An 18,648-nucleotide genomic window follows, 5' to 3' on the forward strand; every position below is an offset into this window, starting at 1 on the left:
ACCCAAACCAATTAACCCGACAAGTCATATAACAAATGTAAAGCATAAATTGAGCAGTAAAAGGGAGAACACGGCTGTAATGCTCAAAACGACTGTTCGGGTCGTTACACTTAATCACATTGCAAATTACCCAACTTTTAAAAGGAATGTGTAAGATACAAAACGAAAATTTAATTGATTCTTTCTCAAAAAAGGATACTTACCACAACTGAATTATACAAAAAAGTTTAATTAAAGATACCTAAAGTAATGTATATTGTACACAAATAAGGTCAGATACAAAGCTTGTACTAAATAAAAAATACTTCATCAATCGTTAATTGATTAGTCAACAAATGTCCCTACCATAATTATACAAAAAAAAAAAGGTTAACTAAATTATAATACACTATGTTATTTATTTTTCAAATTAAAATCCCTATGATTCTTTCTAAAATAAAGATACCTACTATAACTGAATTATACACAAAAGGTTAATTAAAGATACCGACAGTAATGTATATTGTACACAAATAAGGTGAGATACAAAGCTTGTACTAAATAAAGAATACTTCGTCAATCTTTAATTGATTAGTCAACAGATGTCAAATATATTTCCTATCATAATTAAAAAAACAAGACTCATTCAACTACTACTTTCATTAATTATGTTTCCATTTATAATTTTAAATTATCATTGTTGTCTTAAAATTGTCAAGTGGCTTCATTTTAGTTTGTCACTTGGCTTGATCATATTGCAAACTACCCAACTTTTAATATAATACAGATTCGAACTTAAAAGGAATGTGTAAGATAAAATACGAAAATTTAATTGATTCTTTCTCAAAAAAGGATACTTGCCACAACTGAATTATACAGAAAAGTTTAATTAAAGATACCTAACGTAATGTATATTATACATAAATAAGATCAGATATAAAGCATGTACTAAATAAAGAATACTTCATCAATTTTTAATTGATTAGTCAACAGACGTCCCTGCCATAATCACAGATGACTGACATAAAATCCTAATCCGAGCATGGAAAATACAGTAGCTCTGCCTCGGGAGATGCTCTAGGGAAACGCGCCAATTCTATGACAATATTTCTTTCTTCCTTGGAACCAGAGGCTTTTGCTTGCTTAATGCTCATACTTTTCAAAGATGGACAACGAGCAAACAATAGCTTTACGAAAAACAGCTCAGTTTTTGAACCCTTAAACAAATGTATGACCACATATTTGAGCTTGTTAAGTGGTTGGTTCAAGCAGTCAGCTGTGTCTAGATATTCCGAAACTGCTTCAACAGTGACACTGGTAGCATTGACCTAATGGTACAAGGATATCCAAGATTATTTTAGATTCTCATATTTAAATATGTGAAGTCTAAAAACGAACCAGATCATACATATATCTACTAGCTAGAGTATGACCACATATATATATTTGCCATTTCTTACCCAAATCTCAAGTTTACTCAAATTGGGGGAGCTCTTAATCAACTCGAGAGTGTAAGAAATCTGACCCATTTGGCCGATGTTTACACCTAAAATTAGATTCCACAAGCAGTTGAGTGTAAAAGGAAGCTCTTGTGGAACTGCACCTGCACTCAAAAGCTTTGAAGCAAATACAAAAATAAGAATCACATGAATAGGGATGATCCCTATAAGATATCCAAGTAAAACAACACCTCAAACTCTTACCTCAAGGAAAAATGAACACAAAGTAAGCACCTGAAGTATAGGCAAGCTAAGAAGAAGCTTTTCCAATTTTGATCTTTCAGCAGATATTGGATTATTAGTCGCAAGGTATAAAGCTGCCAAATTTTTGCAGTTCATAAAGCAACTTAGTTCAATATCATAGTGACTCTCACGAACAACCAAGGAATTCAACCGTGATGAAACAATGTTCAAATATTTAGTACTGTTACAGTACATAAAGGTCAAATTGACAAGAAGGGGCGCATTGATAACACAAAACTCTGGAGTTGGCACAAAGGTTATTTTTTCCAGACGAAGTGTTACAAGATTCGGAAAGCCAAGAAAAGAAATTGGTGGTTTGAAGACACAGTTTAAGAGTTCCAAATGTGTCAGTGTTGGACAATTAAATACATAAGAAGGCACATTATAAGTAGTATAATTTGACTTAAGGGTTAGCTCCTTGACACCGTTTCTAGTAACATAAATCATCCATCTATCAATATCTGGATAGGGAAATAAAACTATTGCTGAAACATCAAGGACAAACTTCACTATGTCTCCAGAATGCTGTAACAGAATCTTATCTATCGTGTCTTTGAAGACATATTGAGATCTTGCTGCTAATTTATTGCAAAAGAGCTTATTCAGCACCAAATTAGGAAGCATGGCCCAGATATATCTCCAATTGTTTGATAGAATACTAGTTCTTGCCGCATCTTCTACCGGCAGGAGTTCAAGAATACCATCTATAACGTTTCTTGGCAGAGTGCTGATTCTATCTTCTCTATCCTTTTCAACATCAACTCTTTCACTATCTGTTAGAAGAAGTTGAGTTAGTCTTGCGCTTAAAACTTATAATCCTAAAAGAAGAGGAAAAAAATAAAAGAAAAAAGGGAGAGTTGCATATCTTGAGTCATGTTGATTTTGTAACGTTAATTGGAGTCTTAAAATACCGAGCAAAACGTGTCTTTTATAGTGAAGCGGATAGAACTAAGAGTTCTTTATTCAACTAAGTGTGTCTTCATTTATCCATCAAGAGTCACAATACACAGAAGTGACTACTTCTTGGATTAATTAAATAGTAATAGAAGAATCAATATATTCAAATATACATATTTAATTAGAACGTAAAAACATTCAGTAACCCAAGTGTTAATTGAGAATCTTGGATATATTTAAGTAATTAAGTGACTTTGATCAATGATCAATCTAGCCTAACTAACATTGAAAAAACATATATACAACCTAATTAATCCATCATAGTAATCTATAATCATTTATCCAAGTACATGGTGGAAAAGGAGAAGTTGTCTCTACTTTAACACCCGAGGAGTCCAAGGCATTTATCTTATTCTCACTTTTGGGCAAAAATTAAAAACCTCCCCCATTTAACGTTTCAAGAGTATAACTGTACAAGGCATATGTTGTGTCCTTTTGGGTAAGAGACACAAAATCTTCTTTCTATGACATTCCAAAAGCATAAGATATACATTATGTCCTTCCTTTGGGTAAGAGACATCCCAAGAATACAAGACTCCAAATAGATAGTCCACTTTGATGTGTAACTACATGTAAACCCTTTGGGTTTCATTTGGTACGAAAGATAAGGAATAATTAATCCTGAGACTAAATTTAAGAAGAGTTTATTACATGTTTGGTTGGTAGAAAATTACGGTATAATTAATCTCGGGATTAGTTATCCCGAGATTGTAGTATTTTTTTTTATCCCCATGGAAAGGTAGAATAATTAATCCAGGGATAACTAATCCCGGAATAATTAATCCTGGCATAACTTCTTTCCAACCAAACGACCCCTTAGTGTTATATTTATTTTTGATTCCATCCTGTGAGCAAAAATGCAAAAAGCTTAGTTATTAAACCAAAAAAGGCAACATCAAAACCCTAGAGTCATACTAGCCACAGAAGCAAAGAACCATCCCTCAAATACAAAACTCTTCATCAGCCACCAAAGGCAGATTTAAGATTTAAGCTTTACGGGTCCAATCTTTAAGATTCTTAAGATTGAACCCATTATATTGGTAAAGTTCTGAATTCATCTCTACTATTTATTGCAATTTTGATGAACTTTTACATATAAATTTATGTTCTACGTCAAAAGTAGCTGGTTCTAGTAAACTCGGTAACATTAAGCCGCATCGACTACCCTTGCCACGTGAAGCCAAAAACGTTTTCCAATTAATTTACTATATAGTATTCCTTCCATTTCAATTTATGTGAACTTATTTCTTTTTTAGTCCGTGCCAAAAAGAATGGCCACTTTCCATATTTAAAAATAATATATATTTATACAATGATTTATAGTCACATAAAATATATGTGGTTCATTTTACATTACAAGTTCAAAAAAAAATTCTTTTTTTAAATTCCGTGTTCAATCAAATAGATTCTCATAAATTGTACTATTTTTGCTTGAGTGTTTGCTTCTCAGAAATATTCACAAACAACGGAGTTGTCGGACAAACTTGCGTTCTTGCCCGCCGCCGTCGGCAAGTACCTCTGCCCAAAGAAATCAGGAAATTTTCTATTTGCTGCCGCCGTTGAACAACTACCAACAAGTCTGTCTATTTATATTTTTAATTTCATAGTTAACGAAATTAACACAGGAGATAAAACAGGGTTGTAGCCAAGTATCATGAGATTAATTTCATCATAACAGTGTTTTCAAACCCAAGACAAGAATAATCGTTTAATCCCTAATTACGGTGGCTATGATATATACTAGTTGCAAGATGTAATATTGACAGCCATAATAGATATTAAGATACAATACACCTATATTAATTTCATAATCTCGAGTTAGAGTTAAATAAACATACCGCTCAACTCCATCGGTTGCAGCAACACTAGCCTATTAAGTCAGAGATCAATTTTCACAAGCCGCTAATTCTTCTTAAGTTGAAAGATGGACAAGTTACAGTTACTCCTTCGGAATTAGAGCAAAGAAGTATTCAGGATTGAACTCCATGATCGACCAACTCAAGTGCTGGAAAGGTAGGAGAAGCGTCAAAGGAGTCCACATTTAAGGCCTTAAGCCGAAATATCCTCTAGGTTTTAATTTGTGTTTAGCAAAAATATGTATTATAGACCTTAACTTTTAATTTTTGGGTTTCTTAATTTATGTGCTTTTAAGCATCTTAGCGGCAATCACAGTGATATAAGTACTCCAAAACCATAAAGTCTATTAGTACGTGCGTCAAGACCTAGTGTTACAAGTGTATGAGCAACTAGTATAATATACAAAATTCTAACTACTATCTAAAATAAAAGTAAACAGAAAATAAGTGCAAAAGAGAGACTCTAGGTGTTGCAAAACGGCTCAGGAAGCAGCTCACCACTAGGCCTCAGGGTAACGGGGTGCACACCGATAAGACTGCCAGATGCACCTGCCTTAGATCCTGCACGGTTAGTGCAGAAGCGTAGCGTGAGTACATAAATAACATGTGCCTAGTAACTATCTAGTCTAACCTCGAAAAAGTAGTGACGATGGATCGATTTCGACATTTACTATGGGCTAACGATAAAATACAGAATTTCTAAATGAGCATGATTTATGTAAATAATAATAATATCTCAATAACAAGAAGGAAATAAATGATTCTTTCACAAATGGTAAACCTCAAGCCAGTTTCTGTCATATATAATTTTTAACTTCTCACGCCATAAAATAATATCAAATATAATCTAGCTCCGAGTATTATCACGCACGATTATGCTGAGGTCGTTCGGCCCGATCCAAAATAATGTATATAATGCCGAGGGTCGAGCGGCACGAACCATAGATGCATCTATTCTACTGCCGAAGCGTTTGGCCCGCTCCACAAGAAAAGAGGATATTTAATAAATATTGGGTTTAAAAGTTATTACAAAGCTGATACACAAAGAAACACAATTTTCTATTAACGGTCAAATATCCCGCGAAAACTCAAGTAAGTCGAAGTCAGTCTTTTACAATTCGTCTATCAAATTCCAAACATAATTTAGGCACTTTAATTAACAAATAGGGTACAAACATTACAAGTATCTTATGATTTGGGTCCTAAACTACCCGGACATAAACATAATTAGTAGCTACGCACGGACTCTCGTCACCCCGTGCATACGTAGCCCCCACAATTAGGAGCAAATAGTAATTTAAATCACCTATGGGGTAAATTTTCTCTTACAAGGTTAGACACGATACTTACCTTGTCTCAAAGTTCGCTTCCGAACCACAAATATACTCTAAATCCTCAACTTGGTGCCAAACAACCCGCAACTAGTCAAATATTGAATAAATTAATCAATACATATTCAAAAGTTCATAATCTAACTATTAGAGTGATTACCCAACCCCAATTGGAAGATTCCTAAAATTCATCCTCGGACCCATGTGCCCGGATTCCGAAAATTTTCAAAGATAATTATTACCTATAACCTCACGAAGTCAAATATATAATTTTTACCCAATTCCATAACCATTTTCATGGTTAAATCTCATTTTTATCAAAACCTAGGGTTTTCATCTAAACCCACATTTTTCACAATTTTTCATGTTAAAATCTACCCAAAATCTATGTATTTAACTTACATTGGATAGAAATTACTTATCTCCAATAGCTAGGTGAAAACCCTCTCTCTAAGAGCTCCAAAATCGCCCAAGGAATGCAATAAATGAACTTAAAATGGCCTAAGTCCCGTATTAAAAAGACCTCACTGCCTCCAATATTTCCGCTTCTGCGGACCTGGGGCCCATCTGCGAAAAAGTCATCGCAGGTGCGGTCCTAGCCCAGGCTGGCTGACTCCACTTGTGCGGACGAGCTCCCACTTTTGTGGTCCCGCATCGTCGGACATCTCATCGTAGAAGTGAGGTCGCTTCTGCGGACCACTGACCAAATGGTCAAAACCGCTTCTGCAGCCAAGAGCTCGCACCTGCGGCCAAGAGCTCGTAAGTGCGGGCACACCATAACTGGTGCACCAGCAGCCCTTTTTGAGTTCTAACTCGATCTGTGCAACATCCGAGTAGCACCCGAGTCCCCCCGAGGCCTCGTCCAAACATACCAACAAGTTTGTAAACATGATAGAGACTCACTCGAACCCTTAGAACGCGGAAAACAACATAAAAACTAAGAATCACACCCCAAACCAAATTGAATCAACTTATGAACTTCAAGTTCTTCCAACTTGCTCTGAACGTGCCGAATCATACGTAAACTACTCGGAATGATACCAAAATTTGTGTAAAAGTCTTTAATCACCATACAGAACTATTCCCGGGCTCAAAATCCCAAACGGACCACGATAACACCAAAACCTACCCCAAACCAAATTTAAAGAACTTTAAAACCTTCAATAAACCAACTTTCAACTTTAGGCGCCGAAACGCTCCCGGGTCACCCAAAACCCAATCCGAACGCACGCCCAACTCCAAAATTATCATACGCACCTATTGGGACCGTCAAATCCTGGTTTTGAGGTCGTCTACTAGTAATGTTGACCCAAGTCAAACTTGGCCCCTTTAAAGCTAATAACAAGGAACTAAGTGTTATGATTTCAACCTGAATCCTTCCAAATCCGAACCAACCATCCCTGCAAGTTATAAAATAGTAAAAGATAAACGGGGAGTCTTATTTAGGAGAATGGGTATATAGAAAATGAAATGACCGATCGGGTCATTACATTTTTGTTTCTACATCTATTTTTTTTATTTTTCTTGTTTTTCATTATTTTTTATCCTTCTCTTATTATGTAACGACCCGATCGGTCATTTTGAGTTCTAGAATGTTGTTCGGTAGTTTGAGACCTTGAGTAGCTTCACTTTATGTATTGTGACTTGCACATGTGGCTGGTTTCAATTATCGAGGAGTTCAGAGTTGATTTGGAAGGAAAATTCTCAATTCGACACTTTAAGTTGATAGAGTTTACCAAGGTTTTACTTTTGAGTAAACGACCTCGGAATCGGGATTTGAAGGTTCCAATAGGTTCGTATGATTATTTCGGACTTGAACGTATGTTCGAGTTGAGTACCAAATGGCCCTGGAGCGTTTCAGCGTTTAATGTGAAAAATTAGCATTTTAAAGGTTTTAGAATTTTTTAAGTTTGATTTGAAGTATACTTTGATGTTATCGATGTCCGTTTTGAATTCCGAGCCTTGGAATAGGTTTGTATTATGAATTGTGACTTGTACGTAAAATTTGGCATCATTCCAGAATATGTAAGTGTGATTCTGACGCGTTCGTCGAATTTTGAATGTTTGAAAGTTGAAAGAAGGATTTTGATTGTCAATTCGTGGTTTTGATGTTATTTGTGGCATTTCGAGCCTTTGGATAAGTTTGTATAAAGTGTTGGACCTTGTTGGTACGATTGGACGGGGTCCCAGGGGCCTCGGGTGTGATTCAGGGTGATTTCAGATCATTTCATCTTGCCTTGTAATTGTTGGTTTCTGGTGTCAGGGGTGTTCTTCGCGATCACGGAGGAAGGCATGCGATCGCTTAGTGTTGTTTGGGAGCTGGGTGAATTAGTTCTTCGCGATCACGTATGGTGTCTCGCGATCGTGGTTCTTGGTCTTAATGTTCATCGCATTCGTATGGTAAGGTCCGCGAACGCGTAGTGTTAGCGGGGTGGCCTGGGCTTGGAAGAGTTGCTCTTTGCGAACGTAGGGGTCTGTTCGCAATCATGTAAGGTATAGGTCTGAGTTTGGAAGGTTTGGCCTTCGCGTTCATGTAGGCTATTCAGGTAGTGGTTCGCGATCACGTGGAATTTTTTGGTTTGCGAATGAGGATTTAATAGGCATGACTGGTTGGTTTTCGTGATCGTAAAGTTGTTTTTGCGATCGCGTAGAAGGACGCCTGGGTAGATTTAATGTTAGCAAGGTCTGGATTTTCTCATTTTCAACTCATTTCTCTCTTGCTTGGGCAATTTTGGGCTATTTGGAGGAGCCATTTTCATCAGCAATCTTGAGGTAAGTGATTTCTACACATTGTGAGCCAAATACATGGATTATTCGGAGGTCGTTTAGCGTGGTAAGGCATTTTCGGAGTACGGTTTTGGCTCGTTTGAGGTAAGTATCTTACCTAAACTTGGTTGATGTACAAGATACCTAAGTTATTTGTGATAGCTACATGCTACGGGTGGCGCACATGTATGGGGTTGAGCTCATGTGCCTGCACCGAGGTGTTATTCATGTTTGGTGTAGTGCTTAGGATATTATATATATGCCTTGAATTGATTGTTAAGCTTCATGTTGTGATGGTTCTTATATTTGTACCCATTTTGTGAGCTATTTGAACCATGTTTGAGGTTACATAGAGGTTAATATCCTGATTGAACATGATAATTGCTACTTTCGTGATGTAATTACCTTATTTGAGCTATGATAGTACATTTTGCACATGCATAGACTTTAACATGTCGCCTATACATGTCCAGGAGTATGAAATTTGATATTCATTGATCATATACATGCAATTGTATATTTGCTTTCTGTGTGATATGGATTGGACTGGTGGCATGTAAACGCGTTGTACGGATTGTGTTTTTTGGCAAGTGAATACGCCGTGCGGGTTGTGATTTTTGGCATGTGAACACGCCGTGCGGGTTATGATTTTTGGCACGTGAACATGCCATGCAGATTGTGATTATTAGCATGTGAATACACCATGCAGTTGTTATTTATAGCACATGAGTTGTCCGTGCAGTGTGTGGATAAGTATTTATCCCCATAGGGTTACCCTCTCATGTTTCTCTCTTGATGGTGTACATGCGGTATGATAAAAGCTGATAAGTGGTTTGGTTCGGTTATGGTATTTCTAAGAAAAACTAGCTAGTGTTTGTTTTGGTTATTATATTTCTTCTCTACTTGTAATGTATACATGATTTTTGCTGCAGCTCTTCTCTATTTTCTAGCTTCGGGATGTATCCACGCCTTTGTGCGCATCTTCTCTATATGCTATCTTACTTGATGAGATAGACAGGGTACATATCTTCTCTATATTTGAATCCATGTGCCTTGACTTGCTTAATCACACATATCTTCTCTATATGCAAGTTAGATGATTTAATGATATTGGATGCATATCTTCTCTATATACTGGATTTTAACTGAAAAAGAGCATATTACATTATCTTTAGGTACCGAGAAGGTTTTATTTATGATTTATGACTTGACAACATTTTTGTTGTGTACTTGTGAGATATATGAATTGAACAGGTTATTAGCGAGTATCATTTGTAATAATTGCCACTATTACCTCGTTGGGGTTGGTTATGATACTTGTTGATTATATGGGTCAATTGTACTTATACTACACTTCTGCACCTTGCGTGCAGATCTTGGAGTTAAGATGATATGGATGACGAGAGAGAATATAGATAAATACAAATAAGAAAAGAGAGAGAATCATCAAATTATTATAGACCAAATGTATCCAAAGTGTGTCAATGTATCAAATAACCCCCCCCCCCTCCCCGAATAAAAGTAAGCATTGTCCTTAATGCTTAGCAAAATAAGAGTAAAAGAAGAGAGGGCGAAGAAAACTCCCTAAGGATCCTTGGACATCTCAGTGTCCCCAGTAATATTATCTCCCTTAGGATCAGCCAACTATATCTCATCATCAAATCTAGGCGTGGCTGGGTTGTCGAACATCACACGCACTGTCTCAGCAGAGTCGGTGGCAAGGTCTGGTTCCTCAGATTTGCTAGCTTGTGCTACCGGTGCAAATGGTACTGAAGGATCTGGGGGCGGACTGGTACGGGTCAAGCAACATATCAAAAGTCATGTCTTCGGCTGTGGCAAGTCTAGTCACCTCCTTTCGAAGCTTGTCCATTGATTTCTTGCTTGCCTTAGACTTCATCATCTTCTTCACTTTCTTTCTTAGCTCCTCAATAGTTGACCCGTGTTGTACCAAGGTGTCCATGATCATCTTCTGGTTCTCTAGAATATTCTTCAACGTCTCATCAATGTTAGAAGGAGCCTGTGGTGCCTGAGTAGTAGACTGCGCTGCAACAGTACTAGACAAGTCAGACAACTTAGAAGTAGTAGTCTACATCCAGTTGTTGAGACTCGCCAATGTCTGGGAGACTCGTAGAGCAGAAAGTGGAACTGTGGGCACATGCACTAGCTTCAGAGCTGCTCTAGGGGCTGCTGTAGGAGCTGAGGATGATGGCAAAGGTATAGCAGCGGCACTGGTAGAAGGCTCAGTAGGGGTGGATGGAAGATCAGTTGTCTTAAAAGCTACTATTGTTGGCTCATCAGGCTAGCCTATGGTGGTAGAAGGCTAGACTTTCTTCTTTGGGTTGCTCGCATCCATCAATAAATACCAGTTGAAAGGCTTTTTCGACTTCACCTTGGTGTCAAAATCTCTCGGATTTACCTTTGCATCAGTGAGGTACTCTGTGATAGTGTTGGGATAAAGGTAGGCCGAGATATCTTGTCATGCAATCACGCAAATGTTGGTCGACATCACAGCACCCACATTGATTGGGTACCCGGCCAAGATGGAATCCATAAGAACTGCCCGAGGAATAGGGAAGTGAGTCTCGTTCTGGCATAGATCCAATCTGCTACAAACAAAGGTTTGTCACCCCTTTGCCTCAAAACTCAAAGTGCTCCGTTAAATAGGAACCCCAGTGGTGATCCATGGTGGTGGTGGCCCTGGTGGTGCTAAGATCTCAGCCAGCCAAGGTCGGACTTCCTCCTTCATTGTGCACTTCTCCAGATACTCCTTTGGCTCAACATCCTCGAAGCCCAAGTACGCGTTTAGCATATGCTAATTAAACCTCACCTTGAGGTTGCGCACTTTGGTCACCTTCGTCCCTTTCTTTATATGAGCAACATTGGCATAGAACTCTCGGATGAGGTATTCTTTGGCATCCTACACTCACTTGGTGAACCACATCCAATCCTTTTGTGCTCTGAATTGCCTCAAGAATGTTGGGTTGTATGTCTCAAAATCCTTCAATAAGAACTGGCGCTCAAGAGTCAACGACCTCACTGGCCACCACATACGAAAACTAGTAAAAGCGACCAAGCTGACAAATCTATCCTCCCATAACTCCTTCTTCTTTGATCTCTCCAGACTTGTAGTTGTACCATGTCCCCCTCTACCATCATCGGGGATCTCATGTATAGGTTGTGCCTCTAGGACTGGTGTAGCTGATGGCTCAGAAGCCTGACTAGCACTCTCCGATCCCTCGGAGGTGCTGTGAGATGAAGAAGACTCATCCCTGAGCTAGTATCTCCCATGTGTCCTCGACTGTGTAGTTGTCTGCTCTTCCTGAACAGAGGCTGAGTTGCCCTATGACACTTACCTAGATGGTACATAAGAGCTAGACTCGGAGAGGTCTGCACCTCTCCCTCTGTCAGCTGTGGTTTTCTTCCTGATTGTCTTAGGCTGGCCAAGAGGAAAGGTATATATAACTCGACCCCGAGAAGATTTACCTCTTCCCTTTGAAGTGTCACCTTGGCCTATTGATCGAACCATTGTCTGTATCAAAGCAGAGAATATTGCTAGTTGTAATTCATTGTTCAACACATTCAGGACTTATATAGGTAAGGGAGAAACAATTGGACACAGTGGGGTTATGCATGCAATACATGTCTGTAGGAAAGGGATGCGTCCGCACATTTTTTATGTGCGGTCGTACAAGTGAGTTGTAGCCCGCAGAATTCTGTTATGCGGACACTGAAGGGAAGTGTGGTCCGCACATTTTAACTTGTGGCCACACTTCTGAGTCTCAAAAATGATGACTCTTTGATGACAGAGAATAGGTTGATCTACGTCGGCAAAGGAAAATATGCGGTCTGCACAATTTAACTTGTGTCCGCAAATTCCTTTTTCACTGAGTTTCCCAAATTCAGCATCTGCGGATCGCACAAATTCAAGTGCTACCGCATATTTCAAAAAGTTACGGGCAGATTATTTTTTATTCTACTTAGGTTTTTCAATTTCTTGCACAAATAGGCATGGCAACATGGTAAAAACATGAAATTACACTAACCCAACCCCATTAGAGCATGTATCAAATTTACCCAATTTAGATCTACCCCACATGGACACATAATTGAACTTTAATAAAAGATGGCCTAAAAAAGAACTAAAAATCTAAAAATTAAACTAACACAAAAATACTTAACATGAAACTAAAGCATACCAGATAGAGTAAGTGCAATGGGTTGATAATCAAGGTGGTTGTGTGTGAGGACAGTGAAACATCTCCAAGAAAATTCAACACAGCAACAATGTTTTGTTCAGAGAGGGAAAAGTGTAAAATGAGGTTTATTGTTCTATTTATACTAACTATTTGAGAAGGGGGGAAAGAAGCGAGTGCGGCCGCACATTTTCAGGTGCGGTCGCAGATCGACCTCCGCACTGACAAGTTAAAACTTCATAGAGTTAGTATTTTGACACTTTTGTAACATTTTAAATATGCGGTCCGCAAGAAAATGTGTTGCCGCAATGATCTTCTGTCGTGGCGCATAGAAATGTATGGTCCGCACAAATAAAGTGCGATCCGCAAAATTTTGAACACTTAGCCATATTGTTTTCCACCTTTCTTGTAAGTCACACTCAACACTGTAGTACACTTCAATTCAAGTTAGGACACAAATAACACCTAACTACAAAAGAAAAAGGAAAAAAAACATGGTTTGCCTCCCAAGAAGAGCCTGATTTAACGTCGTGGCACGACACAAAATACCCTCAAGTGAAATGAATTACTGCCACCACGTGGCTGTCTCCAACCTTGCCCAAGTAGTTCTTCACCCGATGACCATTGACTCGGAATACTTCATTATTTTTGTTCTTCAAGTCTAATGCACCAAAAGGTGACACAACAACAATTTCAAAAGGACCACTCCACTTGGATTTTAGCTTCCCGGGAAACATCCTCAACCTTGAGTTGAACAACAATACAAGATCGCCCACCTTGAACTCTTTGTTACAAATGTATTTGTCATGAATATATTTCATCTTTTCTTTGTACAAGGACAAACACGCATAAGCATGGTACCGGAACTTATCCAATTCATTCAGTTGTGCAACCCTCAAGTTAACGGCTACATCACAATCAAGATTCAACTTCTTTGAAGCCCACACTGCCTTGTGTTCTAGTTCCGCCGGAAAATGACAAGCTTTTTCGAACACCAACCGGTATGGAGACATTCCGATAGGTGTTTTGTAAGTCGTCCGATAAGCCCATAATACATCATCAAGCTTCTTGGACCAATCCGTCCAATTAGCATTCACCGTTTTGGACAAGATACTCTTTATCTCCCGGTTGGAGACTTCTACTTGCCCACTAGCTTGTGGGTGATAGGGAGTCTTGACTTTGTGAGTAACACCATACTTGCTAAGTAAAGTGTCAAAAGCCTTGATGTAAAAGTGTGACCCCCCTCCCCCCAAACTTGCTAAGTAAAGTGTCAAAAGCCTTGATGCAAAAGTGTGATGACCCCCCCCCCATCGCTTATAATTGCACGTGGAGTACCAAACATTGTGAAAATATTCTTCTTCAAGAAAGCCACTACACTTCTCGCCTCATTGTTGGGTAAAGCAACAGCCTCAACCCATTTGAACCCATAATCCACTGTGACCAAGATGTAGGTGTTTCCACAAGAACTCATAAAAGGGCCCATGAAGTCAACGCCCCACACATCGAAAATATCAATCTCCAAAATAGTTGTGAGAGGCATTTCATTTTTCTTTGGTATTACACCGACGCGTTGACATTCATCACATCTTTTCACTAACTCGCTAGTATCTTTGTAAAAGGTAAGCCAATAGAAACCACAACTAAGCACTCTGGTCGCCATTCTCACTCCACCATGATGACTACCATATGGCAAAGAATGACAAACCCCAAGAATATCACCTTGCGCTTCTTCCGGTACACATCTCCTAATCACCCCATCCGTACAAATTCGGAAATGGCATGGTTCATCCCAATAATAATCTTGACCCTTTTGAGCTTCTTCCTTTGGCTTGAAGAGAACTCATCCAGGATGATTCCACACACAAGAAAATTTGCTAAGTCCACGAACCATGGCACCTCTTTAATTGAAATTTCCAAGAGTTTCTCATCGAGGAAGGATTCATTGATTTCAAGGCCATCATGCGGCCTCTCCTCCTCCTCCAAGCGAGGCAAGTGGTCCGCCACTTGGTTTTCACTACCTTTCCTATCTTGGATGTCAACATCAAATTCTTGTAACAAGAGCACCCATCTCATCAATCGAGCGTTGAAGTCCTTTTTGCTCATAAGATAAGGAAACTCCGCATGATCCGTATGGACAATAACTTTTGCACCCATCAAGTACGGGCGAACCTTCTCAATAGCAAACACAATAGCAAAGAGCTCTTTCTCTGTAACGATATAGTTGACTTGGGCACTATTCATGGTCTTGCTAGCATAGTAGACCGAATGAAAAATCTTGTTGATACGTTGCCCCAAAACATCCCCAACCGCTATGCCACTTGCATCACATATGAGTTCAAAAGGCACACTCTAATTTGGAACGGTGATGATGGGAGTAGTTGTTAACTTGAGATTCAACAATTCAAAAGCTCTCATGCAATCATCATTGAAATTAAACTTGACATCCTTCTCAAGAAGCATGCACAACGAAATCACCACCTTAGAGAAATCTTTGATGAAGCACCGGTAAAAACCCACATGGCCTAAGAAACTCCGCACACCCTTCACCGAAGTTGGGGTGGAAGCTTAAAAATCACCTCAATCTTTGCCTTGTCAACTTCAATTCCATTCCTTGAGATCATATGGCCAAGGACAATACCTTCCTCGACCATGAAATGGCATTTCTCCCAATTGAGCACCAAATTGGTATCTTCACATCTAGCCAACACTTTGTCCAAATTTACAGGACAATCATTAAAAGAATCTCCAACCACTGAGAAGTCATCCATGAAAACTTCAAGGTATTCCTCCGCCATGTCCGTGAAAATAGCCATCATACACCTTTGAAAAGTTGTTGGTGCATTGCACAAACCAAATGGCATCTGTTTGAAAGCAAAAGTACCATAGGGACATGTAAAGGTTGTTTTCTCTTGATCTTCTGGAGCAATGAGAATTTGGTTGTAGCTTGAGTACCCATCAAGAAAACAATAGAAAACACGACCAGCCAATCTATCGAGCATTTGATCTAAGAAAGGAAGTGGAAAATGATCCTTCCTTGTGACTTTGTTGAGCTTGCGATAGTTCATACACACCATCCAACCGATCACCATTCTTGTAGGAATGAATTCATTTTTTTCATTGGTGACCACCATCATGCCCCCTTCTTCGGGACACATTGAACCGGAGAAGTCCATGAACTATCGAAGATGGGGTAGACAGCCTCGACATCCAACCACTTGATAATATCCTTCTTTACAACTTCTTGCATAGCCTCATTGAGTCTCCTTTGATGTTAAATAGATGATTTTGCGTTATCCTCCAACTTGATCTTATGCATGCAAAATGCGGGGCTTATCCTCCGAATATCCTCCAAGGTCCACCCAATAGCCTTCTTCCTCTTTTGTAGCACCGCCAATGTGGAATCTACCTGCACGTTAGTCAAACAAGAGGAAATAATAACCGGTAAAGTAGAATAAGGGCCAAGAAATTCATACCGAAGATGTGGAGGCAATGGCTTCAACTCCAAGAAATTATCCAAGATCCAAGGATAATTTTCGGGTGCATAGTTGTACGACCCCATTCCTTGCAAAGAGTTCACATATTCCATGAAGCCATCCATCTCGTCATCATCAAAGTTGAGCAAGACGGCCTCCAACATATCACCAATATTGATTGTAGCACTTGTTTAATCAATAATCACATCGGTCACCAAATCAACAAAAGAACCCACCTCATTGCTATTTGGTTGCCGTATGGACTTACACACATGGAATACCACTTTTTCATCACCAACTCGGAAAGTGAATTCTCCAGCTTCAGCATCACAAATAACCTTACTCGTAGCAAGGAAAGGTCTCCCAAGAATAATTGGCACTTCTTAATCAACTTCACAATCTAGAATTACAAAATCCGCCGGGAGAATGAATTTATCAATCCGGTCCAAAACATCTTCAATCACACCCAACGGTCTTTTCATGGTACGATCGGCCATTTGCAGTCTCATAGAGGCGGGTCTTGGTTTCCCAATTCCCAAAGTCTTGAAAACTGAATATGGCATCAAATTTATACTTGCCCCAAGATCACAAAGAGCCTTAGCAAACTCGGCACTTCCAATTGTACAAGGAATCGTGAAAGCACCGGGATCCTCCAACTTAGGAGCCATTGAATGAACAATTGCACTCACTTGATGAGTGACTTTGATGGTCTCAAAATTCATTGACCGCTTCTTTGTCACAAGATCATTCATAAACTTTGCATAACCGGGCATTTGTTCCAAAGCTTTAACCAATGAAACATTGATTGAAAGACTCTTCATCATATGAATGAACTTCTTGAATTGATTCTCACTATTTTTCTTGGCAAGTCTTTGAGGGTATGAAGGTGGAGGCTTAGGCAATGTTGCCTTAGCCTTTTGCACTACCGGCTCTGGTATGTCAATAATGTGTTCCCTAGACGAGTTCACCTCCTCTTGAGTCTCTTCCACACTATCATCAATATCAACCCGAACTTTATCATTAGGTAGCACAACATTGTTCGGGATCACTTCTTCTTGCATCACTTGATCATCATCAACAAGTCGCCTTCCACTTGAGGTGGGTACATTCCCTCCTCTTCTACTTCTTATGATAACTGTCATGGCATGCCCCGTATTGTTACCGCCCTTTGGGTTTACCACCGTGTCACTTGGTAGTCCTCCCTTAGGACGAGAATTTAGAGCTTGAGAAATTTTCCCCATTTGAACTTCTAGGTTACCGATTGATGTGTTGTGTGAGGCAAGTTGGTCATCCGAATCGGCAACTTTTCCATCATTTGCTTGAACATACTTTCAATACATCCCATCTCATTATTTTAAGAACTTGAACCATGGGAAGGATAAGGCGGTGGGTTGCTCGGTTGTTGGTACATCGGTTGTCATTGAAATCCCGACCCCCGATTGCCTTGATTGTTACTCCATCTATCTTGATTGTTTCCTCCCCAATTTCCTTGGTTGTTTCCACTCCAATTTCCTTGATTGTTGTTGTTATGCCAATTCCATTGATTGTTATAATTCTAATTGCCATGATTGTTTTGTGGTCGCCATTGTTGTTGGCTTGGGCCTTGAAAGTTATTTCTTCGCCTTTGAAAATTGTTCACATATTGCATTTCCTTCTCTTGTTCATTATAAGAATCATCTTGCTCAAAACCACCATCATCTTGCACATAGTTCTCCACTCGAGTTTGAACTTGTGGACCCTTGGTCCTCCTCTTGTTCACCATCATGTTCACTCCCTCCATAGCATTGACTTGCTTAGGAGCTTGCACTTAATTTAGTTGGGCCTTTGCTAGTTAAGACATGGTAGTGGTCAATTCGGCAATGGCTTGCCCATGGTGTTGCAATTATTTGTGAAAGTGGATCATATTCGGATCACATTGTGGAACATTGGCCCGGGATTGCCAAGCCGACGACGTTTCTGCCATCTCATCCAAGATTTCACATACCTCCGCATAAGGCGTAGTGGTTCATTCGGCTCTTTCTTGAATGCCAAGACTCATCTCGAAGTGTAGCCATGTGCTCGGGAGAGAAAAACTTAGTAATGAACATTTCCTCCAACTCATCCCAAGTGTGAATTGAATGGTTCAACAATCGTTCCAGCCAATCTAAAGCTTTCCCCCATAGAGAGAAGGGAAAAAGCCTTAGTCTCAATGCATCATCGGAAAAATTAGTTTGCTTTCTCCCCCAACATGCATCCACAAGTCCCTTCAAATGATTGTAAGCACTTTGAGTTGGAGCACCGGTAAAGAAACCTTGTTGCTCAAGCAAAATGAGCATCACATTGGTTATTTAGAAGTTGTCCGCCCTAATACA

At 39.3% G+C, this 18,648-nt stretch overlaps 1 protein-coding gene across 2 annotated transcripts; it reads right to left on the bottom strand.

Moving 5' to 3' along the window:
- Positions 1-798: 798 nt before the first annotated feature.
- On the bottom strand, positions 799-4,753 carry LOC107813298 (F-box/FBD/LRR-repeat protein At1g13570-like). 2 transcript variants are annotated; one of them, XM_075226746.1, is made up of 4 exons: positions 4,517-4,753; positions 1,713-2,494; positions 1,440-1,595; positions 799-1,307 (listed from the first exon to the last, which is right to left on the bottom strand). In XM_075226746.1, the coding sequence occupies exons 1-4, from the start codon at positions 4,527-4,529 to the stop codon at positions 1,011-1,013; spliced, it is 1,248 nt and encodes a 415-aa protein (XP_075082847.1). In that variant the 5' UTR covers positions 4,530-4,753; the 3' UTR covers positions 799-1,010. The 2 variants fall into 2 exon arrangements, with proteins under 2 accessions (XP_075082847.1, XP_016494033.1); XM_016638547.2 differs by having other exon boundaries at positions 1,683-2,494.
- Between the last annotated feature and the right edge of the window lie 13,895 nt (positions 4,754-18,648).

This window comes from Nicotiana tabacum, chromosome 12 (assembly GCF_000715075.1).
Source record: "Nicotiana tabacum cultivar K326 chromosome 12, ASM71507v2, whole genome shotgun sequence".
NCBI lineage: Eukaryota > Viridiplantae > Streptophyta > Magnoliopsida > Solanales > Solanaceae > Nicotiana > Nicotiana tabacum.

Coding starts and splice junctions, on each gene's coding strand:
- LOC107813298 (XM_016638547.2), bottom strand. Junction 1,596..1,682: donor TGTGTTCATTTTTCCTTGAG/GTAAGAGTTTGA, acceptor TTTGCTTCAAAG/CTTTTGAGTGCAGGTGCAGT. Junction 1,308..1,439: donor TGAGTAAACTTGAGATTTGG/GTAAGAAATGGC, acceptor TTGTACCATTAG/GTCAATGCTACCAGTGTCAC.